Source organism: Papio anubis, chromosome 9 (assembly GCF_008728515.1).
Source record: "Papio anubis isolate 15944 chromosome 9, Panubis1.0, whole genome shotgun sequence".
Taxonomy (NCBI): domain Eukaryota; kingdom Metazoa; phylum Chordata; class Mammalia; order Primates; family Cercopithecidae; genus Papio; species Papio anubis.
The window spans coordinates 66,000,708-66,021,484 of NC_044984.1; the positions used below are offsets into that span (position 1 = coordinate 66,000,708).

The following is a 20,777-nucleotide window of genomic DNA, read 5'->3' on the forward strand; positions in this document are numbered from 1 at the left end:
AAGAAAAATTAAGGATGAAAATAAGAACTGCAATTGAATTTAGTTTATTCTATTTCTTTAAAGTTGCAACTATCATATCTTAGTTATTACAGTGAAAGGAGTTATGACAAAAACAGAAATAAAAAAACCCTATACACAGGCTACTTTACTTCTAAATTATAAAAATATGCCACAGAGTAACCTGCATTATTTCTTTATACAGTATTTGCAAAATAAAAAAGGTATTATTATAATCACACAGTGGAAATATGAATTAAACTGAGTACAATCTTGATATTAAATAAATTTGAATAAAGTGTTGTAACAAATATTTTGTTTGCTCACATTATACAAAAGTAGCTGGAAACTACGTTTTCCTTCTCAAATTCTTAAAAAGAACACCACCTCTAGGATGAATCAGTGATACTTCATGAGGAAAACAATGAGCAGAGGATCAAAACAAGCATCCTTTTAAGTGCGGCATCTGTGAAAAGAAAAACAGTAAGATATCTTATTTATGACAAGTTACTACAGAAATCAAAGTCACACAAACTGGGTATTTTCCGGTACTTTTTTTTTTTTTTTTTTGCAACATCATATGTCAGTTTACTAATAAAAACATACAAGCTTACCAATTAATAAAGGTCTATGGTAGAGGCCCAAAATAGTATTGAATAAACACGCAGAAAGAGGACAAAAGCAGAAAGCCCACTCACCTCCCCCTTTTCTAACACAGAATAAAACTTTTAAGAAAAACTTTTGAGCTCCCATAGTACTTTTTATACACATACCTCAGTTTCAACTTTTTATACTAAACTACAACTACTTATTTTCATTTGTTTCCCTAATACAAACTACAGGTTTCATCTTTGTACCTTTACAAAACACATATAGACTGGTGGCTCTCGCCTATAAATCCCAGCACTTTGGGAGTCCGAGGAAGGAGGATCTCTTGAAGCTACAAGTTCAAGATCAGCCTGGGCAACATAGCAAGACCTCGTCTCTCCAAATTTTTAAAAATAAATTTAATAAAATTTTTTTTAATTGAAAAAATTTTAAAATCATACACACACATATGCTCAAATAGCCTTTCTGGCTTTTGGATTGAAACTAGACTACAATTAAGAAACACCGTGGACAGAGGTTTTCTAACCTTCTTGGAAGAACCATGTGCTGGCTTTTAAAAAGTTAAATATCTATATAATTTTCTTTTCTTTTCTTTTTTTGAAATGGAGTCTCGCTTTACCGTGCAGGATGGAGTGCAGAGGTGCAATCTCTGCTCACTGAAACTCCGCCTCCCGAGCTCAAGCGATTCTCCTGCCTCAGCCTCCCGGGTAGCTGGAAATACAGGCGCCCAATGCCACGCTGGCTAACTTTTTTATTTTTAGTAGAGACAAGGTTTCACCATGTTGGCTAGGCTGGTCTCGAATTCCTGATCTCAAGTGATCCGCCGCCTCGGTCTCCCAAAATGTTGGGATTACAGGCGTGAGCCACCACGCCCAGCGCCTACATGATTTTCTCTGAAACAATCCTAAAATGCTCCTAACCCAACTTTTCGTTGCAGAAGTAAGGTTTTTCAGGGGACTAGCATCAGAAGCTGCTGTTTCTTACCTAAATGTACATTCCTTGCCCCTTTTACATCATGACATTTGAGAAAGACCTATTCTGGACCTAAGTGTTCTATAAAAGTAATTCTGATTGTCTTCCAAATAACTGTCATTACTTTTAAGTTTCATATATAATGACGAAATTAAAAATCACACTATGGGAATTACAACCAGTAATGAAAGTCTTTAAACTTTTGCAATGGTCACAGTGTAAGTCAAGATAGTGTTTTACAAACCCATTACAAAACAGGAAACCTTCGGATGACTGATTCCTCTGTATAAATCCTGAGTAAACTCAGTAATGTTTAAAACTGAGAATAAGCTTAGAAGTAGCAAAAATCTGGTATGTTACTATTTCCTTTCTCAAAGTATCCGTAATCTCCACCCTCGCATACACATTCCTCCACTCTAACGTATTAAAATAAAAATGCTGATAAGTTTATCTTTCTCTTTCTGGCCCTCATTTAGTCAGCACGAAGAGTTACACAATGCGCAAAAGTGAACACAGATACAAATGTAAAGGAGCTAAAGCGTTCCAAAAAGATCAAATGAATCAAAAAGCTCTGAAACAGACTTGTTAAAGACACCAGAGTGTTTTTTTTTAACCTCCCCACACCCCCCCCCCCCCGCAATTTAAAAGGCAGCAACCGGAATACATCAAGATAAAAACAGAATCACAAAAATAGTGCAGGACTGCGAAGACTGAAACTTTTACAATTTTCAATGTCAAACCGCAATATGATAAAGCAACAGTATTCCCCAAACTGGTTATGAATAGTTTTTTCTCTAACAATATGTCAACTTCACATAAAATACAAAGTTTCTGTCCCAGCAAAAATACAAATGCTAATGAAACTTGGGCTTCTAAGGTATTATTCCAAATCAGACTTAACTGTCTTGGATTTCATCAGCTTAACCCAGTCCATAGCACGTTAATATATCCAATGAAGCAGTCTTAACAATAACGCTATAGTGTGACACACGGGGAATTACCAAAGAACAACTTACTTTAAGTATACTGACACAGGGAGAAATCAGCGGTTCTGATGATTCAAAGTTACACTCGTCTCACAGACCTAGTAATGACGCTAAAGGGAACTTTGGTAAGTGACACACCCAGCGCCGACCGCCACGTTAAGGATACAGCTCTTCCGAGGTGGAGAGGGCTCTCGCCAGCTCTGACTGCTGCTGAACCCGGATCCTGCTCCTCCTCCCAGAGGGGGTCTGCACCCCGGCTTGCCTCCTCGCTCACCCACTCCTCGCCCCCGACTCCAGCGACTCCCACCCCGGTAAGGCCTGCCTCGAAAGCGGAAACGGTCCAAGGCGAGGTGGCTCCGCTCCCAGAAAGACGGCCGGGGACTGCTTTCGGACAGTGAACTCGAAGGCATCCGTACAGAGGGCGGATGAGACCGGAATGGTTCTTTGGGTCGGTAGCTGCTGGGTCCCCTGAGGTGGCCCCGCTCAGACGCGTGCCGCGAGCGTGAGAAATTCCTCAGCTGCTGCTGAGAAGAGGACGATGACGAGGAAGAGCCACCGCCTCCGCCGGATCCACCGCCCCGGGCCGAGTGAGGAGGCCTTCGCCGCGGATAGGGTAACAGCCCGCCGCCACTGCTGCTGCTGCTGCTCCGGCTCCGTATCTGGCTGTTATTATCGTCGTCACTGATCTCCCCATCTTCCAGCTCCCCTTCTTCCTTCGGCGAGAGGCCACTGGAGGCCGGGGCCGGAGTATCTGCGGTCGCCATCCGGGGAGCAGCGCCTTCCACACAACCTTAGCTCTCCGTCCGGGGATCCGCCCGACAATTGCCTCGTTTCCGCCGGGTCGGTGCGGTCTTACCCTACTCGGACACCTAGCGGCCTCTGTTCCCCAACTTCCCCGCACCCCAGCTCTCTCTCGCCGGACCGTCGCAACCCAGTTCCTTTTCCTAGCGCCCCCTTGCTCCTCAGCGATCGGGGTTCTTCCGCCTCGCGAGAAAGGGACTCTGGTAGCGGCTGTACCCGAAACGTCACTTCCTGCGACACGCAGGAAACAAAGGCTCACAGTTCACGCGATAATAACACCACTCGATACTCACTAGGATTTGTAGTCTTTCTTCTTTTTTCGGGTTCACTCTTCCGGTCTACGGGTCACACCCACTGCAGGATCTGGCCTGGTACAGCTGGGTGCATGCAGAAGTAGGTGGAGCTGCTCTTAGTTGCATCCTTGAGAGAGTTTTATTGTAAAACTCTTATAATTTATAGTAATCGGAGGGGAAAACACTTCCTTTTAATTGCTGTGAGGACCGCTGCCGAAGAAACGCAGTAGATCCGCTCCCTTTTGGGGGCGGGGAGAAAGAACGGGTTGTGTCCGCCATGTTGGTGAAGTCAAGCGAAGGCGACTAGAGCTCCAGGAGGGCCAGTTCTGTGGGCTCTAGTCCGCCATATTAATAAAGAGAAAGGGAAGGCTGACCCTCCCTCGCCTCCGCCCCCACATACACACCCCTTCTTCCCACTCCGCTCTCACGACTAAGCTCTCACGATTAAGGCACGCCTGCCTCGATTGTCCAGCCTCTGCCCGAAGGAAGCTTAGCAGCCAGCGCCTCAGTAGAGACTTAAGGGCGCTGAATGAGTGGGAAAGGGAAATGCCGACCAATTGCGCCGCGGCGGGCTGTGCCACTACCTACAACAAGCACATTAACATCAGCTTCCACAGGTAACCTGGGCAGGGAGTGGGGGTGACGGAAACTGGAGGTCCTATTCTGGCTATCGCTTGTGTGGAAGGAACAGGAGGATTCTCCTAATTCTAATAACTTTCCCAGCTGGTAGCAGGGAAGCATCATACGTCCTTTGTTTTTCTCAAATCTGCCCAATTTTTCCCTGCTTTCGGGGAAGCTTTACTCATTTTCTAAAAGAAATCCAAGTACTGTTTGGTGATTACCCCTTAGTAAAAAAGTAACAGGAGGATATCGTAATTTTCTACTCTTTTATTCCTCTGTTAGACCGGGTCTTGACATGAATGACGCCGTAAGGGAGAAAGAGATCTTCCCATTCAATCAGCAATCACCGTAAAAGCCTGCTGTGTTCCCGTTAAAATTAGGAAATTCTCACTAGATGAATTGACTGGGGAGGCATTTAGATTTCTAATAGTCACATAGTAATTCTGCGGAGGAATTGAGTCATCTTTGATAGCCATGGAATTAAGCGATGTTAATTAAAGTGCAAAAGATAACCTTTCTGTTCTTACTAGAACAGAGTAATAAAAAGAACCTAGGTTTTCTTTTGTTTGCTGGAAGAAAAATCAAAATTCTTTAGTTCTGTCAAACCAGAACTCTTGAAAGCACTTTGAACAATGCTTGGAAAATAACAGGTACTCTGTAAATGTTTACCTTCTCTGCAAGTGCCTGCCACGTGCCTCAAGAAAAGACACATTAAAAAGTTAAGTGACACCGGTCCTGATTTTATATATTTTATATACCTAACAACGTATGTGATGTTAGTATGTAGAAATTATATCCTTGACCTTTTTCCCTACCTCACTATTACGAACTGTACTTTTATTAAAAGCTGCCACTTAAAAAAAATCTTGTGATGTTTCTGTTTTTAAACTAGTTCATGCATATGTAGTGCTTTGTTCATTCATCCATCAAGTATGTACGGAGTTCCTAATTACCTGACATTGTGCTAAGGATCCAGAAAGTTCTAATCCTCCTGGAGTTTAGAATTTAGTGGAGGAGAAAGACATAAATCATTATAATTAAGTGCCACAGAAGAAACATTCAGAGACCTGACTTAGTCTTGGAACGTCAAAGAACACTTCTCAAAGGATGTGCTATTTCAAATGAGACCAAAGGATGACAGATTTGGTCCTGTATGCTACTTAAGTATTTTCTGTTTTATCCTAAGAGTACTTAAGAAGCCTTGGAGGGTTTAAAAAAAGAATGGCACGATTAGATTTGCATATTAAAAAGTCCTCTGGTTGCAGTGTAGAGAATCGTAGTGTTACTGAAAGTGCTGGTCAAGCATCATCGGGAATGAACTTGATGAGAAAGGAACTTATTACAGAATATTAATGTACCTATTTTTTCCTTCACAGGGAAATCTTGTTACAATGTCAACTAAACTAAACCCTGTACTCAGTTGCTGGCACAATCAGCATTGGATTAGGGAAGGTGTGAGCTGACAGAGAAAAACTAGTTAGGAAGCTGTAGTAAATAAAACAAGGAAAGTCCACCCAATTTTCTAGACTAGGGTGATATTAGAGTAGAATTGGAGAGGAGGGGACAGATTTGAGAAATGTTCTAGGAGAAACTACTGAATTTAGTAATTTGGATAGATGAGAGAGGGTAGTCCAGACACCAATAACAATGTTTAACCCAGTGTGTTGGCTCACACCTGTAATCCCAGCACTTCGGGAGGCCAGGGTGGGCTGATCACTTGAGCCCAGGAGTTTGAGACCAGCCTAGAAAACATGGTGAAACTTCGTCTTTACAAAAAAAATACAAAAAATTAGCTGGCCATGGTGACGCGTGCCTGTAGTCCCAGCTACTTGGGAGGCTGAGGTGGGAGGACTGCCTGAACTGGGGAAGTTGAGGCTGCGCTGAGCTGTGATTGTACCACTGTACTCCAGCCTGGGCAATACAGTGAGACCCTGTATTGCCAGGGTCAAGAAAAAACAAAAAAAAGATGGATAGTGGTACAATAACATGCATAAAACTTGCCTATGAATTGAATATTTTCATGTGTAACCTCAGAAATTTAGGTCTTAAAATAGTATCATTATAATAAAAATACATTCCTATTTCGTAAATACAAACCAGGTTGAGATAGAGTCTCATTCTGTCACCCAGGCTGGAGTACAGTGGTGCGATCTTGGCTCACTGCAACCTCCACCTTCTGGGTTCCAGCGATTCTCCTGCCTCAGCCTCCCAAATCGCTGGGACTACAGGTGCATGCCCACATGCCTGGCTAATTTTTATATTTTTTTAGAAGAGACTGAGTTTCACCATATTGGCCAGGCTGGTCTTGAACTCCTGACCTCGTGATCCACCTGCCTCGGCCTCCCAAAGTGCTGGGATTACAGGCATAAGCCACTGCGCCTGGCCATTAGTAGACTTCTGTATCTCCATGTGCAAGTTATTTTGCCTAAACTTACTGTCTCTATCTTTTTTACCTCTTAGCCAACTCTAGTCTTAAGTCTCCCCAGTAATCTGAAATTGCTCTTGCTAACATGACCTTTATGTCTCTCTACATTCATTTTTCATGGTGTGTGATCATTTCCTCCTTGAAATACTCTCTACTTTTAAATTAATTGACACTAATTTTATGATTATCTTCTTACTTTTTTGGCCTGTCTTCAATCTCCTTTGCTACTCTTCTCTCTACTCCTTAACCCAGGTCTTCACACTCATATCAAAATAATTTCAGCTATTCTGTGGTCTCAGCATCTACTTGTTGATGCCTCCCAAATCAGTATCTCCAGTCCATCTCTGTCTAATGAGTTCTAGACCTATAGGCAAGTGTCTACTCAGTATTTCTCTGGTCTTCTAGTTACCCAGATTTGTTATCTATATTGACAAACTGCCCTTCCCCAAACATACCCCCACTTCCTGTACTCTGTTTCTCAGTAAATGAAGACACTACCCATCTGGAAACTTGGAAGTCTTCCTCCCTTGACTTCTCACCATTACCCCTTGATTAGATTATTACAGTAGGCTTTTAACTGGCTCACTGTTTCCATCCATGCACTCCTAGCCACTCTTCTATAATCAATAGTATGTTGCTAAATATTTAATAAATGGTTCTTTAGGGAGGGGAAAAAGCCCTGATTTGTAGTGTTTCCCCACCTTCTATGATGTAAATACTACTACCAAGTCTAGTTTCAAGCTATCAATATAACATCACTGATTATGGAGTTGGGAAGAGATGTGCAGTCTCACACTATTCTATAGTACTTCCACCATACAGATAAAACAGACAACCTTAAGAGTAAAGGTAACAGTAAAATCACTAGGAAATTTGGGAATTTTGGTATTCATTACCTTTTCATTTTATTTAATTGCAACTTTATATTAATTTAATTTTAATAATGGGTGTGTTTAACAACTGGCTCACAGATTTTCTGTTAACAATCAGCTCTCACAATTCAGCCTTTTAATGGCTTACCATTGCCATTTTGGATAAGGTGGACAAGGTTCAAAATTACTCTTTGACTTAGAAGGTCCTCCAGCGTTGTTTCATAACACTATTCTCTGTCCCCAAGATATTCTTAACACTCTACTGACCCACCCTAACTTTCCTAGCTGATTCCTATAATTTTTAAGGCCTCCTGACTAGACTAGCTCTTCCTGTTTTATGATTCCATACAATCTTGTACTTACCCTTTTATAAGACTCATGGACACTTGTAGTTACTTTTATTATAATAATAAATAGCATTTATTTAGTATTTAGCAGGTACTGTGCACTGGGCTAAGCATTTACTGACATTTTTTCATATAATCCTTATGACCACACTAGGCGCCATTCTTATCACCACTTTATATATGATAAAAAGGAGACCCAAAAAGGTTAACTTGCCTAAAGTCACCCAGATATTATGCAGAGGAGCAAGGATTGGTGCCCTGGTTTGAGTCCAGAGACAGTGGCCACTGTTCCATTGCATCCAGCTAGTTGATTCCCTACCTTCCCCATTACAGTATACACTCATGGAAGAGAAGTACTATGTCTATTTTGTTTACTACTGTGTCTTCAGTGCCTAGGACAGTGCTTGGAATGTATGAGGCATTCAACTGATTATTGAAGATGCACACAAAATAGCACTGTTTAAACTACTGAGTGACTTTTCAAAACATCAAATATTTGTAAGAGCCTGGTTCTGTTACTGTATAGATAAGAATATATCCTTCTCTTACCATAATATTAATTTCATCATATTTATGTGATGATTTATTATTAAATTAAGGTGAACCTAAATTTAGCTTATGGCTATATCTCCCACTCTTTGAATGTGCTGAGAAAAGTCCAAACAACACATCCAAAACATGATCAAGGTTAGTGCTGTACAAAAACATTACACCAAAATTAAATATAAAATCATTGATTATTCATTTTCTGTTATGAATCTAAAAATCTAAAGACTAGTAGTGCCAAATTAACCCCATTAGTTCATTGATTCATTGATTCAGAAAAGTTCATTGAGTGCTTAACAGGTACTATGCTAGATACTATGCTAAACTCAGGGACAAAGCAGTGAAAAACATAGCTCCTACCCTAGAGAAACTTACAGTCCAGTGGGAAAGATAGAAAAGTAACCAAAAAACTGTGATATCAGTGCTATAGCAACATCTAACCCAGTCCTCTGATCATGGAAAACTTCCTTAATAAGATAGGGTTCCTTAACAGTCTTAAGTAGAATCTGGTCAAGTTAAGGTTTGATTCAAGGCATTGATTTCCTAATTAAGGAGCTAGTTTTAAAAAGAGCTTTAAAAGAAAGAGAATTAAGGACCTGAATAATATCTGAAAGACAGTCTTAGAGTGGAAGAGTCTTACACAAATAATAATACAATGATAGTACTTGTTTATTGAGTCTTTATCGAGGCCCTGACAAGAAGAAATATGTTTAAAGCCTTATTTTTTGCTTAGTCTTTAGGAAATATTTTCAAACTGTCAAATACTGGGACAGAGATCTTTGAAATGAGACTAGATTGTTGTTAAGAGGTGAGGCTAGGCAGAGTAAATAAGTTATCAGAAAATTATTCAGCCAGGCGCGGTGGCTCATGCCTGTAATCCTAGCACTTTGGGAGGCCAAGGCAGGTGGATCACGTGAGGTCAAGAGTTCGAGACCAGCCTAGCCAACATGGGAAACACCGTCTCTACTAAAAATACAAAAAAAAAAAAAAAATTAGCCAGGTGTGGCGGGCGCCTGTAATCCTAACTACTCAGGAGGCTGAGGCAGGAGAATCGCTTGAACCCGGGACGCAGAGGTTGCAGTGAGCTGAGATCCTGCCACTGCCCTCCAGCCTCGGCAACAAGAGTGAAACTCCCTCTCAAAGAAAAAAAAAAAATCTCTATTTTCTTGTAAAATAGAAAAAAATGCAAATGTGAATTGTGGAGTGATATACAGATGTTAGTATCTTCAGATCAGGGTGCCTATAGGGTTGAGGGTGATGGAGACAGAAGATGGGAGAGTGTTGACTGTAAATCCAGACATTCATTTCTTTGTGCCCCTCATTGCTGGTAATGTTAGCAAACCTAGTATATGCGATATACCCAAAGCTGTTACCTAATGAGGCTGCATTTGGGGGCTTCTGAACCACATGATCTTCTAACTTGGATTTTGTGGTTCTTTTTAAGCACCAGTGATTTCATAATTAATATCTAAAGGATAATGTAGTCAAACCAAAGAGTTTTACACAAGCTGACTACATGCGACTGTTGATTCTTATATTTCCAAGTTACCGGTATAATTTTTAGAGAGAGCCCCTTATATTTGTCTCTTCCTTAACAGGTACACGCTGGATGCATATCAGTATATAGTTGACCCTTGAACAATACAGGGTTTAGGGGTGCAGAAGCTCCCTCACCACACAGTCGAAAATCAGAGTATGACTTTTGATTCCCCCCAAATTGAACTAATAGCCTTAAACAATAACACAAACAATCAACACATTTTTTATGTTACATGTGTTCTGTACAGTATTCTTACAATAAAGTAAGCCAGAGAAAAGAAAATGTTATTAAGAAAATCCTGCCAGGCATGGTGACTCACCCCTGTAATCCCAACACTTTGGGAGCCCGAGGCAGGTGGGTCACCTGAGGTCAGGAGTTCGAGACCAGCCTGGCCAACATGGTGAAACCCCGTCTCTATTAAAAATACAAAAATTAGGCGGGCGTGGTGGCAGATGCCTGTAATCTCAGCTACTCAGAAGGCTGAGGCAGGAGAATCACTTGAACCTGGGAGGTGGAGGTTGCAGTGAGCCGAGATGGCGCCATTGCACTCCAGCCTGGGCAACGAGAACAAAACTCTGTCTCAAAAAAAGAAAAAAAAAATCTTAAGAGAAAATATATTTACTATTGATTACGTGGAAGTGGATACTATAAAGGTATTCATCCTTGTTGTCTTCACACTGAGTAGGCTGAGGAGGAGGAGGAAGAGGGGGGTTGGTTTTGCTGCCTCAGGCATGGCAAAGGTGAAAGAGGTGGAAGGGGAAGCAGGAAAGGCAGGCACACTCGGTCTAACTTTATGGAAATATATCATAATTTCTGTCTTACTCTTTTTCATTTCTCTAAAAATGGTTCTATATCGTACCGATCCTTCTTCCCTGTTTGCTTTAGTTTCAGTGACCCTGTTATAGAAGGGTCCATGTCATAAAAGAAGTCAAAAGCAGTCTTAAATAATCAGAACCCTTCTGCCAGATTTTCTAATGTCAATTTTTCTGGCATTGCTTCTTCTACAACTTCTTCGTCATCATCTGGCAGTGGTTCAGAAGCACTCAGCTCCATCAAGCAGTCTTCTGTTAATTCCTCTGGTGTGGTGTCTTCAATCAGTTCTTGAATTTCTTTAAGATCTATATCTTGAAACCTGTCATTGTCCACCTTTTTTGCCATATCAACAATCTCTTTCATGATTTCCCTTATCAGCTCTGTCATAAAGACTGTGAAGTCACACACAAATACACAGTTTTCTTTAACAGGAAGTTATTGTTTTGGGCTTGGTGTCTTTCACCACTTTTTCTGTAATAATTTTCAATGGTGCAGTCCTTGTATACTTTCATAGTGTTTTCTATCTTTGTTGGGTTTTTTTCCATCACGTTGGCAATCCTTTCCATAGAGTACCATGTGTAATGATCCTTAAAACTTGTGACCCTCTGATCTAGAAGTTGAATTAAAGACATTGAATTTGAGGGCGAATAGACCACTTTGACACCTTCTGTGTTGGACTCACGGATCTTGGTGGCCAGGGGCATTGTCCAAAATGGAAAGAACTTTAAAAGGCAGTACCTTACTGGCAACGTGCTTCCTAAATTTAATGGAACCAATCCAGAAAAAGGGTTCTCGGTGTCCGGGCCTCTCATTTTACAACAAAAAGACTGGCAGCTGGTGTTTATCTTTCTTTTTCAAGGCTCAGGGTTTAGCAGGTTTGTAGATAAGGGCAGAATTGATATAAACCCAACTGCATTTGTACAAAACAGTGTTAGCCTATGCCTTCTTGCCTTAAGTCCTGATGTTTGCGTCTCTTCCTTACTAATAAATATCCTTTGTGGCATTTTTTTTCAAGAAAGGGCATTTTTGTCTGCATCAAAAACCTGTTTAGACAGATAGCCTTTCTCTTGAATGGTCTTAATGGCATCGGGGAACATCTGCAGCCTCTTGGTCAGCAGAAGCTGTTTCTCTCTTATCTTCACATTTTTTAAGCCAAACCTCTTTCTAAAATTATCAAACATCCTCTGATGGCATTAAATTTGCAGCTTCAGATCATTCACCTTCCTTTTGTTTTATCATATGACAACCTCACTTTTTCTCCAGAGTTCTATATAAACTCTAATATGATTTTTCTAAAAAATTTTCTTTCTAAAAAAAAACTACCTGTAGTCCTGGAATATAGGTATGACTTTCTTACAGCAATTGTGCACTCATATAAAAGCTGCATTTCCAATACAGAATAGAAAGATATTTCACAAAAAGTACAAGATCTTTGTACCTGCTGGCATAGCTGTAGCAACAGCTTGACAATTTTTTTTTTTTTTTAACAATGGTCCTGGATTTATTTATTTTGAAATGGCAAGCAACCACAGCTGCACACCTAAATCTATGGGGGATATATATCTCTCTCAAGCAATTCAAATTTTTCTTGTATTGTCATGACTCTGCTTCTTAGAGCACATCCATCATCACTAATGGCACTTCATATGGGTATCATGGTATTATTTAAGGTTTATGATATTGCACTAAATACAATGAAAAATATGCAAGAACTGCGAGAAATCACTTTCTGCCATGATACACAACTTACTGGAGAGACAAATTGCTCAGACAGAGATAATTAGCATCACATGGCACTTTAAGTGGGTACTCAACAGCACTTATTGAGCTCACCACAATAAAAGATGGCTATAAAATTATTACAGTAGTACAGTATGTACTACAGTTGGTTTTATGCAGTTATCATTATACTGCATCTTTGCATTTGTTTACATTCTTCTGGACTGAATGATGCCATGTACAGTCTCTGCAAAATTTGATAATTTTAACTTTTTAAAATCGATATATTTCACGGTAGTAAATGACAAAATAGACTAGTATGTGTACATTTTATGGTAGTAAATGATGAAATAGACTGGCATCTACATATATTTTATATATTAATGACATACCTTTTTCTTAATTTTTTCGATGTTTCCAGGCTACATGGTTTGTCTGCAAGTTTTTTTCAATTGTTTCAAATTCCAATATATTTATTGAAAAAAATGCACATATAATTGGACCTGTGTAGTTCAAACCCATGTTGTTAAAGCGTCAACTGTATTTTATACTTGAAGTATGAAAGGAAAAACATTGCTACAAAGCATTTTACGTTTTTGTAAGTTTGCTTTCTGCTGCACTACATAATTAAAGAGTTGACTTTTTAAAAATATTTGTTGTTTACATACAGAATATTATTATTCTGTATTTGTATTAATTTAGCAAATTTTGTTGAATCCCTGCTGTTTGCAAAGCATTGTGCTAAGTGTCAAAGATAAATACATGCCAAGATATAATGATCCCTGTTCTCAAGAAATTTATAATCTTTGTCATTGGAAATTAAAATGGAAAAATTACAAAATAATGTGGTAAGTGTCATAATGATGGGACATAGAGGAAGGAGTACTGGCATCTGCCTAGGCTTTCCTTGACAAAATTTAATCTTTAGATACCTGATTTTTCTTGACTACATATATCAGCAGCAGATTAAAGCATGGTGAAATTATTCCTGCTTGTAATGGTTCTACTTAAACTTGATCTAAATCAGTTTAGTCATGTTTTATTTTACTGCCCAGATTAAGGGCTAATTGGGAAGAAGTGTCTCTTTTTAAAAGCCCTGAAATATAAAACGACTCAAGTCAGTTTCTGACTAAGTTTTTCAAACTTATAAAACATTACCATGAATTGGTTTCTGTTTCAGTGTCTGGATATTGTGAGTTTAACATTTTCTATGTAAATGGGACACACTTTTAATCATCTTCGAAATTTCTTTTAATCATTTAGGTGCAACCAGAATTATGATAGTTGGAACTTCAGTTGCATATTTCTTTTTGTTTAAGGTTTCCTTTGGATCCTAAAAGAAGAAAAGAATGGGTTCGCCTGGTTAGGCGCAAAAATTTTGTGCCAGGAAAACACACATTTCTTTGTTCAAAGCACTTTGAAGCCTCCTGTTTTGACCTAACAGGACAAACTCGAAGACTTAAAATGGATGCTGTTCCAACCATTTTTGATTTTTGTACCCATATAAAGTCTATGGTAGGTAATGTTACTCTCCTGTTTTTAAAACCATTTTTAGAACCCATTCCTTTTTGTTTATGCAGTTATTAACTGAGATTCATTTATAGTGATATGCCTCAAAAAAGTTGCAGACCTTCCTTTTGTACAGTAAAGGTACAGGCTAGAATCAGAGTTTGGGTCTCCTGACTCCAATATTCTTTCCCCAATCCAAATTGTTTTACTATATTGGAATTTTACATTATTACCAATTATTATTAATAATTGTACCATTGGTAAAACTGAAAAATCATATAAGTAATGAAACTTCCAGCATCACTGTGTTCTGATTTTAAAATGACATACAAATAACATGTGTAAAGTACTTTAAGAGCAGCACAGCCAGAGTTACACCAAAGAATGTAAGTTCAGAGGGAGGCAGACATAACAGAAATCTTCAGAGAGCTTGGGCATTTAGAGTGGGCTTTTGAAGCCTTGGGAGTTTAAAATAGAGGAAAGGGATCTTGGCTTTGCACAGAATAATTACAGTTGCATGATGAGATCAAAAACCAGTGGGCTAAGGGGTGAGTAGGAAATGTTAGCAACTGATATTTAAAAGGAAAGAATGAAGAAAAAATGAAGCAAAAAAAGTAAAATTAAAAAATGAAAGAATTAAGATATAAGACGAATGAATTAAAACAATGTTTTATCTAGTTAGGGAAGATCTGACCAGAGAGGAAAACCTAGCTGGGAAAGACAGGGTCACCAAGGGTAAGAAAGGGTAAAATGAACACAAATAGTTTAGCTTTGAAAGGCAGGACAAACATGTTTTCCTCTGAGACAGGAAAAACTACTGTTTCTCTTGTTTGTAACAGTTAAACTTTTAAGTGTATATGAGTTATTATCTGAATGGGAGACCAGATTGTGGTAATCTAATTACCACTGATGTTAGAAAAGCTCCAGGAGGGCAAGAACTAGTCTTTTTCATGTGTGAATCCTCAGCACCTCAAACAGTGTCTGGGACATAGTATATACTCAAATACTGAATTTGAAATGTACCTTATTTTTGACATTTTGATTATTTATTTAATAAATACAAGTAAACTTTCCATTATGCCAGAATCTAAGCTCAGTGCTAGAGATACAAAGATCAAAAAAGAGTTCCTGTCAATTCCCTAGGCAGAGGGACTAACTGAGGTTTCATGAAGATAGGAACCATATTGTCTTATTTGTTCAGTGTTGTGTCCCCAGGAATTCATAGTATGTGTTTCAATAAATGTTTATGAATAAAAGACACAGACTTATGAGGATATGATATAATCTGGAAACTCTCAGTGGCTTAGTATTGCTGGAGTATAAATCAAGATGGTAAATTGCAGAATGGGGTGAGATCCTAAATTGTATAGTATGCCATGTAAAGATTTTTTTCCCTTGAGATAATAGGTAGGCAAAGAATAATTTGGCCAGAATAGAAATGTCAAATATTCTAGAAAAATTATTCTCATGGCAGAATGTGGATTAATGAGGATCAAAATGAAGTGCAGAGATCAATAAAGAATAATACAGTCAGAACAGATATGATAGAGGCCCAGTGTAAGTAGTGACATCGAGAATGACAGTGTTCAGCCTTACTGTGGAACAGAGAAAGGAAAAAAAAGAATGATGGAGAGGAGAGGATTCATGGTGGGAATATTTAGTGGGTAGACTTAACAGGACTTGATGACCATTTGAATGAAAGAGACAAAAGCAAAACAAATCTCCTGATTTTGGCAAATGTTCCTAGCCAGATTTTAAATCCTTGAAGACGTATGTAACTATCAAAAATGAATAGGTAAATATATTTAGAAACTTGGTACTTAAGAATATATTTCTCCAGATCCTTCAGTTTTCATTAAGTAGGACCCTGGTTCTAAAATATTCATCAGATTGAGAAAATGGTATTTAATTAAAAGGGGATCAAATTAATATCATAAATAATATCTACATGTATTCTAAATTGACCTTAGTAAATTGCAAAGGATCTTTAAAGTCTCTATAGAATCATAGTCAATGATTTGGAAAAAACCTTGGACATCCATTGTCTATTTCCAAATCAATGTTTGAATCTCTCTGGATATGGGACAAAAAGAAGTAGGTGACTAGAGTTTATTCAGCCAGTTAAAAAACTTAATCTTGGATTACATGAGATGGCTGCTGCTGTTTCCTATTAAGGTTTTGATATTGACTTTTAAAAGAACAGTTTAAATACTCTGTTATCCAAAACTGGACACTATTTGCTTATTTGTGATATTTCATAATTTATGTTCAACCCTCTAATTTTATTCGGCTCAGAAACTCAAGTCAAGGAATCTTCTGAAGAAAAACAACAGTTGTTCCCCAGCTGGACCATCTAATTTAAAATCAAACATGAGTAGTCAGCAAGTACTACTTGAACACAGCTATGCCTTTAGGAATCCTATAGAGGCAAAAAAGAGGATCATTAAACTGGAAAAAGAAATAGCAAGCTTAAGAAGAAAAATGAAAACTTGCCTACAAAAGGAACGCAGAGCAACTCGAAGATGGATCAAAGCCACTTGTTTGGTAAAGAATTTAGAGGCGAATAGTGTATTACCTAAAGGTACATCAGAACACATTTTACCAACTGCCTTAAGCACTCTTCCTTTGGAAGATTTTAAGATCCTTGAACAAGATCAACAAGATAAAACACTGCCGAGTCTAAATCTAAAACAGACCAAGAGTACCTTCATTTCAGTTTAGCTTGCACAGAGCTTGATGCCTATCCTTCATTCTTTTCAGAAGTAAAGATAATTATGGCACTTACGCCAAAATGCATTATTTAATAAAGTTTTACTTGAAGTAACATTACTGTATAATTTGTGAAGACTTGATTACAAAAGAATAAAAAAATTTGTATGAAATTTTTATTTGAAAATGAATGGAAGTGCCTTACATTAGAATTACGGACTTAAAATTTTTGCCAATAAATTGTATGTTTGAAAGGTGTTTTTTGTTTCTGTCTTTTTAAACTACTATTAAAAGAACAGCTTATGATAAGTAATATGTTTAACTTACATTAGAAAAGAATTTTTTCCTGTACCAAAGTTGGCATATTGCATTCTAAATAAGATGCTAAATAACAGTTAACCAACATTTACATGACCTTAAAACTGCTGGGATTTGTATTAAATTATAATTGGCACTGTGATTTGAAAAATTTATAGAAAAAAAAGGTACAGGGCAAGTTTTTAAATTAAAATGTTCTGTATTTTGTTTTACCAGTAAAAGTGAGCTTGTCATGGCCTCTCTCGTAAGAATATTAGATTTTAAAATAGGTTGTAAAATATTTTGAAAATATTTGAATGTGAAGTACCATTGAGTCATCCAAACTAGGTAAGGCCTCAAGTACTTTAAACTAGTAAAATCTAGTAGCTGATAATATTCACCTAAGAAAACGTTGTAAAATAATTCAGAGTTCAGGACCTAGCTAAGTAAATGTATACTCCTCTTTTTCTCATAATAAAAACCTTACATTTCCAACTTCAAAATTGGTGCTTACGTATTGATTGATAACCAAAACTCCTAAGGTTTTTTGTTTTCTTTTTAACTACTTTCTAAATGCATGCTATACCTCAGAAATAGTATATCAATATAGTGAGATTTTTTTTTTCCTCTTCATAAACCCCCAGTAAAATTTAATCACAGGAAACTACTTATATCTTCACAATTTGTATTAATAACTTAAAATGGCATCAGTTTATTTTAGACATCAGCTTGCTTTTTATCTCCTTTTTCAGTGAGTGAAATAGAGCAACCAGCATGCCTGTGTTCCCAGCTACCTGGGAGGGTAAGGTGGGAAGATCACTTGAACCTAGGAGGTTGAGGCTGTGGTGAGCTGTGATTGCACCACTGCACTCCAGCCTGGGCGATGGAGTGAGACCCCTGTCTCTAAAACAACAACAACAACAACAGCAAAAACAAATAAAGCAACCATAGTGCATAAGGGAAATTAAATGTTCCCTATAGAAATATGTGTATGTCTGTGATAGTGGTATACAAATGCTAATTATTTTACAAAATAAAAGTATCAGAACTATTCTTATCATTGGCACTTGAACAATTAAAGGGTTTGCTTTATTTCACTAATGTTTAATAGGAACCCTTTGCTTCAAACACCTTTGTTGAAATCATGTAAAAATGTGTTAATATATAATCAAGTTATTTAACTTAACTTATTTAATTCAAACTGGTGATACTAACATATGAAGGTAGCATAAACCTAAGTCATAAATTGCTATAAAACTTTTCTGTAAAGTAATAGCTAATTTATGATTTTAAAAAAAAATCCCTCTTTTTGCCAACTGTTTAGGATTGCATTTGCTTGGATCCTAGTAAGAATTCTTTTACAGTTTTAGCACTCTCTTTACTAAGGAATGCCTCCCAAGGAAATGCAAAGGTAGGAAAAGTCTCTTAGAATGCCCATGAGGTATTTAAAACAGATATTTATGAAAATCTTTTTGTGGATGTTATAAATCTTGCTAGTTATTTTATCTTTATCTTAAGTATTAGATGTAGTTCCTTGGAATTGTCATTACATACTTATTTTTTTCTAGTATGGTTTCAAATAACTTTTCACCAGCATATAATCATCATCAAACATTTACTGACCACATCTACCTTATAACTCAAAATAAGTTGGACAAATAATCATTTGAATAAAAACTATTTTTTCCAAGTATAACCACTCTCATGTGGTTCACCCTTCACCCCAGATACAAAACACTTACTTATGTAGCCCAGTTCCCATCTACAATAATACTTTGAAATCTTAATAAATTTTAAAAATCATAAAAATAAAATATTGCAAAATACAACAACTTTTTGACAAAGTTACTTCATCTTCATTCATTATTACTTGACAGTATTAAATAAACTACTACTCAATAATTTTAGAGTAAACTTTTCTGTGTTTTCTCTGTCATTTTCGTTTTACTGTCCTGACAACATGCTCCAAACTGTTTGCATCAAATTGTTTTATTAGTATACATTTGTCTACCTTTGAACTAGCTTTATTCACAGAGAAAAACCTAAAAGGAGTCTATTAAAATCCTGCTTTCAGTTCAATAGGTTTTTTTTTTTTTATCACCCTGACCATAAAACTAACTGAAATTATAATAGCTTTTTTTCCTCTGCTGGTCACAACACAGATCTTCTGTTTATTTGTCCTCCGTCTATTGGGCACCAACCTCTACAAAGAACCAGCCAAAGGCTAGGTACTTGATATACAAAGGAATATGACATTATTTTCTGCCCTCAAGTTGCTGTATCTCTTGAGAGAAGTAATATTTATAACACAATATGATAAATGCTACAAAAGAAATAGCTATAAAGTCCCTTTGGTAAATGCTGTTGAATTGGAATTCAGTAAGAACTATAAACTGTAGACCTTTTTATAATCAAATGCTTTTGTTTTGAAACAAAACAGATTCCTCCTTATATTGACTTAGCAAAGGAGGTACAGGACATTGGCATTTGACCTGAATTATGGTGTTTTATTGAAGGAGCTATAAGACAACATTTTTACCCTTTAAAATGAACACTGAACAAATGTGGTGTTAATGGTATCTTTGTTAAAAGGAAAACATAGCTATAAATAAAATAGTACATCAAAATCTAGTACTGGGGTTCATTTGAAATTTGGTATTTTGTGTAAAATAACAAACCTATGAACACAGATTTTTAAAATAACTCAGAATCTTATAAAGCACTTTGGTATTTATTTGTTCTCTTTTTCCTTACATTCTGTGTGGTAGGTGGTATTACCTCTGATTTACACATGAAGACATCTTTGTTAATTCGATTTATTTATTCATTTGGGCATTTACTATGTGCCAACTTGCACAAGGAATAGAAATGTCTGTGATCTAGATAGTTCTAGATTGAACATAGATCTTCTGCCAACAAATCCTCTCTGCTGTTCACATTACACTTTGTTTAACATATGAACCAGGTTACTAAAATAGGACAAATCATGTGTCTTAAAATATGAAAATAGTAAAGTCTTTGAGGTCACTTGATCTTTCCTATAAAGTAGACTTTATAATACTGTGTTTTATCTCATTTCTCAATGTTAGAATACGGGTAGATTTTAATTTTGCTATAATATAGGAAATGTTTCATCTTTGTACCAAAATATTGGATTCTTCTGATATTTAGACAGTTGGAAACTTTCTAAAATTGAGGATTTTGTAATGTATACTAAATAATTGCATATTCACAAAAATGTATTCTGAGTATGGTGATATTAAACATTTTTCCCCAAGGAAATTACTGTCATGCCTGTTATTTCTCAAAAATGTACATAAATATTTCTGTGAAAGTTCTTTTACACTGACCCCCTAAAAGACTTCTGTGAAGTCCTTCTCCCTAAACTGAAGCAAATGGTAAAACAAATAAAGATAATGTAAAGCCTTGAAGAGAAGTTATTTTCATTTTTGTTGCTCAAGTTATATCTAAATGTACATTATAGTTTATTTGCACTGTTTTAGATACTGGTTAGGCAATCTAGACGAGATACATGAAGGGCTATAAAAATGGTAAGAGTCTATCTCTATCCTGACCGTAATTTGAGGCTCACACAAAAATTTATTTGCAGGCTAAGTACAGGGGTTCGTGCTTGTAATCCCAGCATGTTGTGGGGCTAAGATGGGTGGATCACTTAAGGCCAGGAGTTTAAGATCAGCCTGGGCAACTTAGCGAGACACCC

The 20,777-nt window shown here is 37.3% G+C and overlaps 2 protein-coding genes across 8 annotated transcripts in view; one reads left to right on the top strand and one right to left on the bottom strand.

The window, feature by feature from the left end:
* Positions 1-5,312, bottom strand: part of ZFC3H1 (zinc finger C3H1-type containing) — a 55,899-nt gene extending 50,587 nt beyond the window's left edge. For 2 of the 7 annotated variants that reach the window (XR_004176121.1, XM_031650625.1), the window contains exon 1: positions 2,731-5,312. Coding sequence is in view for 4 of the 7 variants with exons in the window: in XM_031650625.1 (XP_031506485.1) it covers positions 2,731-3,328 (598 nt within the window). In the remaining 3 variants the exon portion in view is untranslated. Of the gene's footprint in view, positions 1-324; positions 464-2,594; positions 2,663-2,730 lie in introns of those variants that run through there. The other 5 variants (XM_031650626.1, XM_031650624.1, XM_031650622.1 and 2 more) reach the window with 5 other exon arrangements.
* THAP2 (THAP domain containing 2) lies at positions 3,698-20,484 on the top strand. Its single transcript, XM_021922602.2, has 3 exons — positions 3,698-4,275; positions 13,861-14,056; positions 16,346-20,484. Exons 1-3 carry the CDS (start codon positions 4,205-4,207, stop codon positions 16,769-16,771), a joined length of 693 nt encoding a protein of 230 aa, XP_021778294.1. The 5' UTR covers positions 3,698-4,204; the 3' UTR covers positions 16,772-20,484.
* Positions 20,485-20,777: the final 293 nt, after the last annotated feature.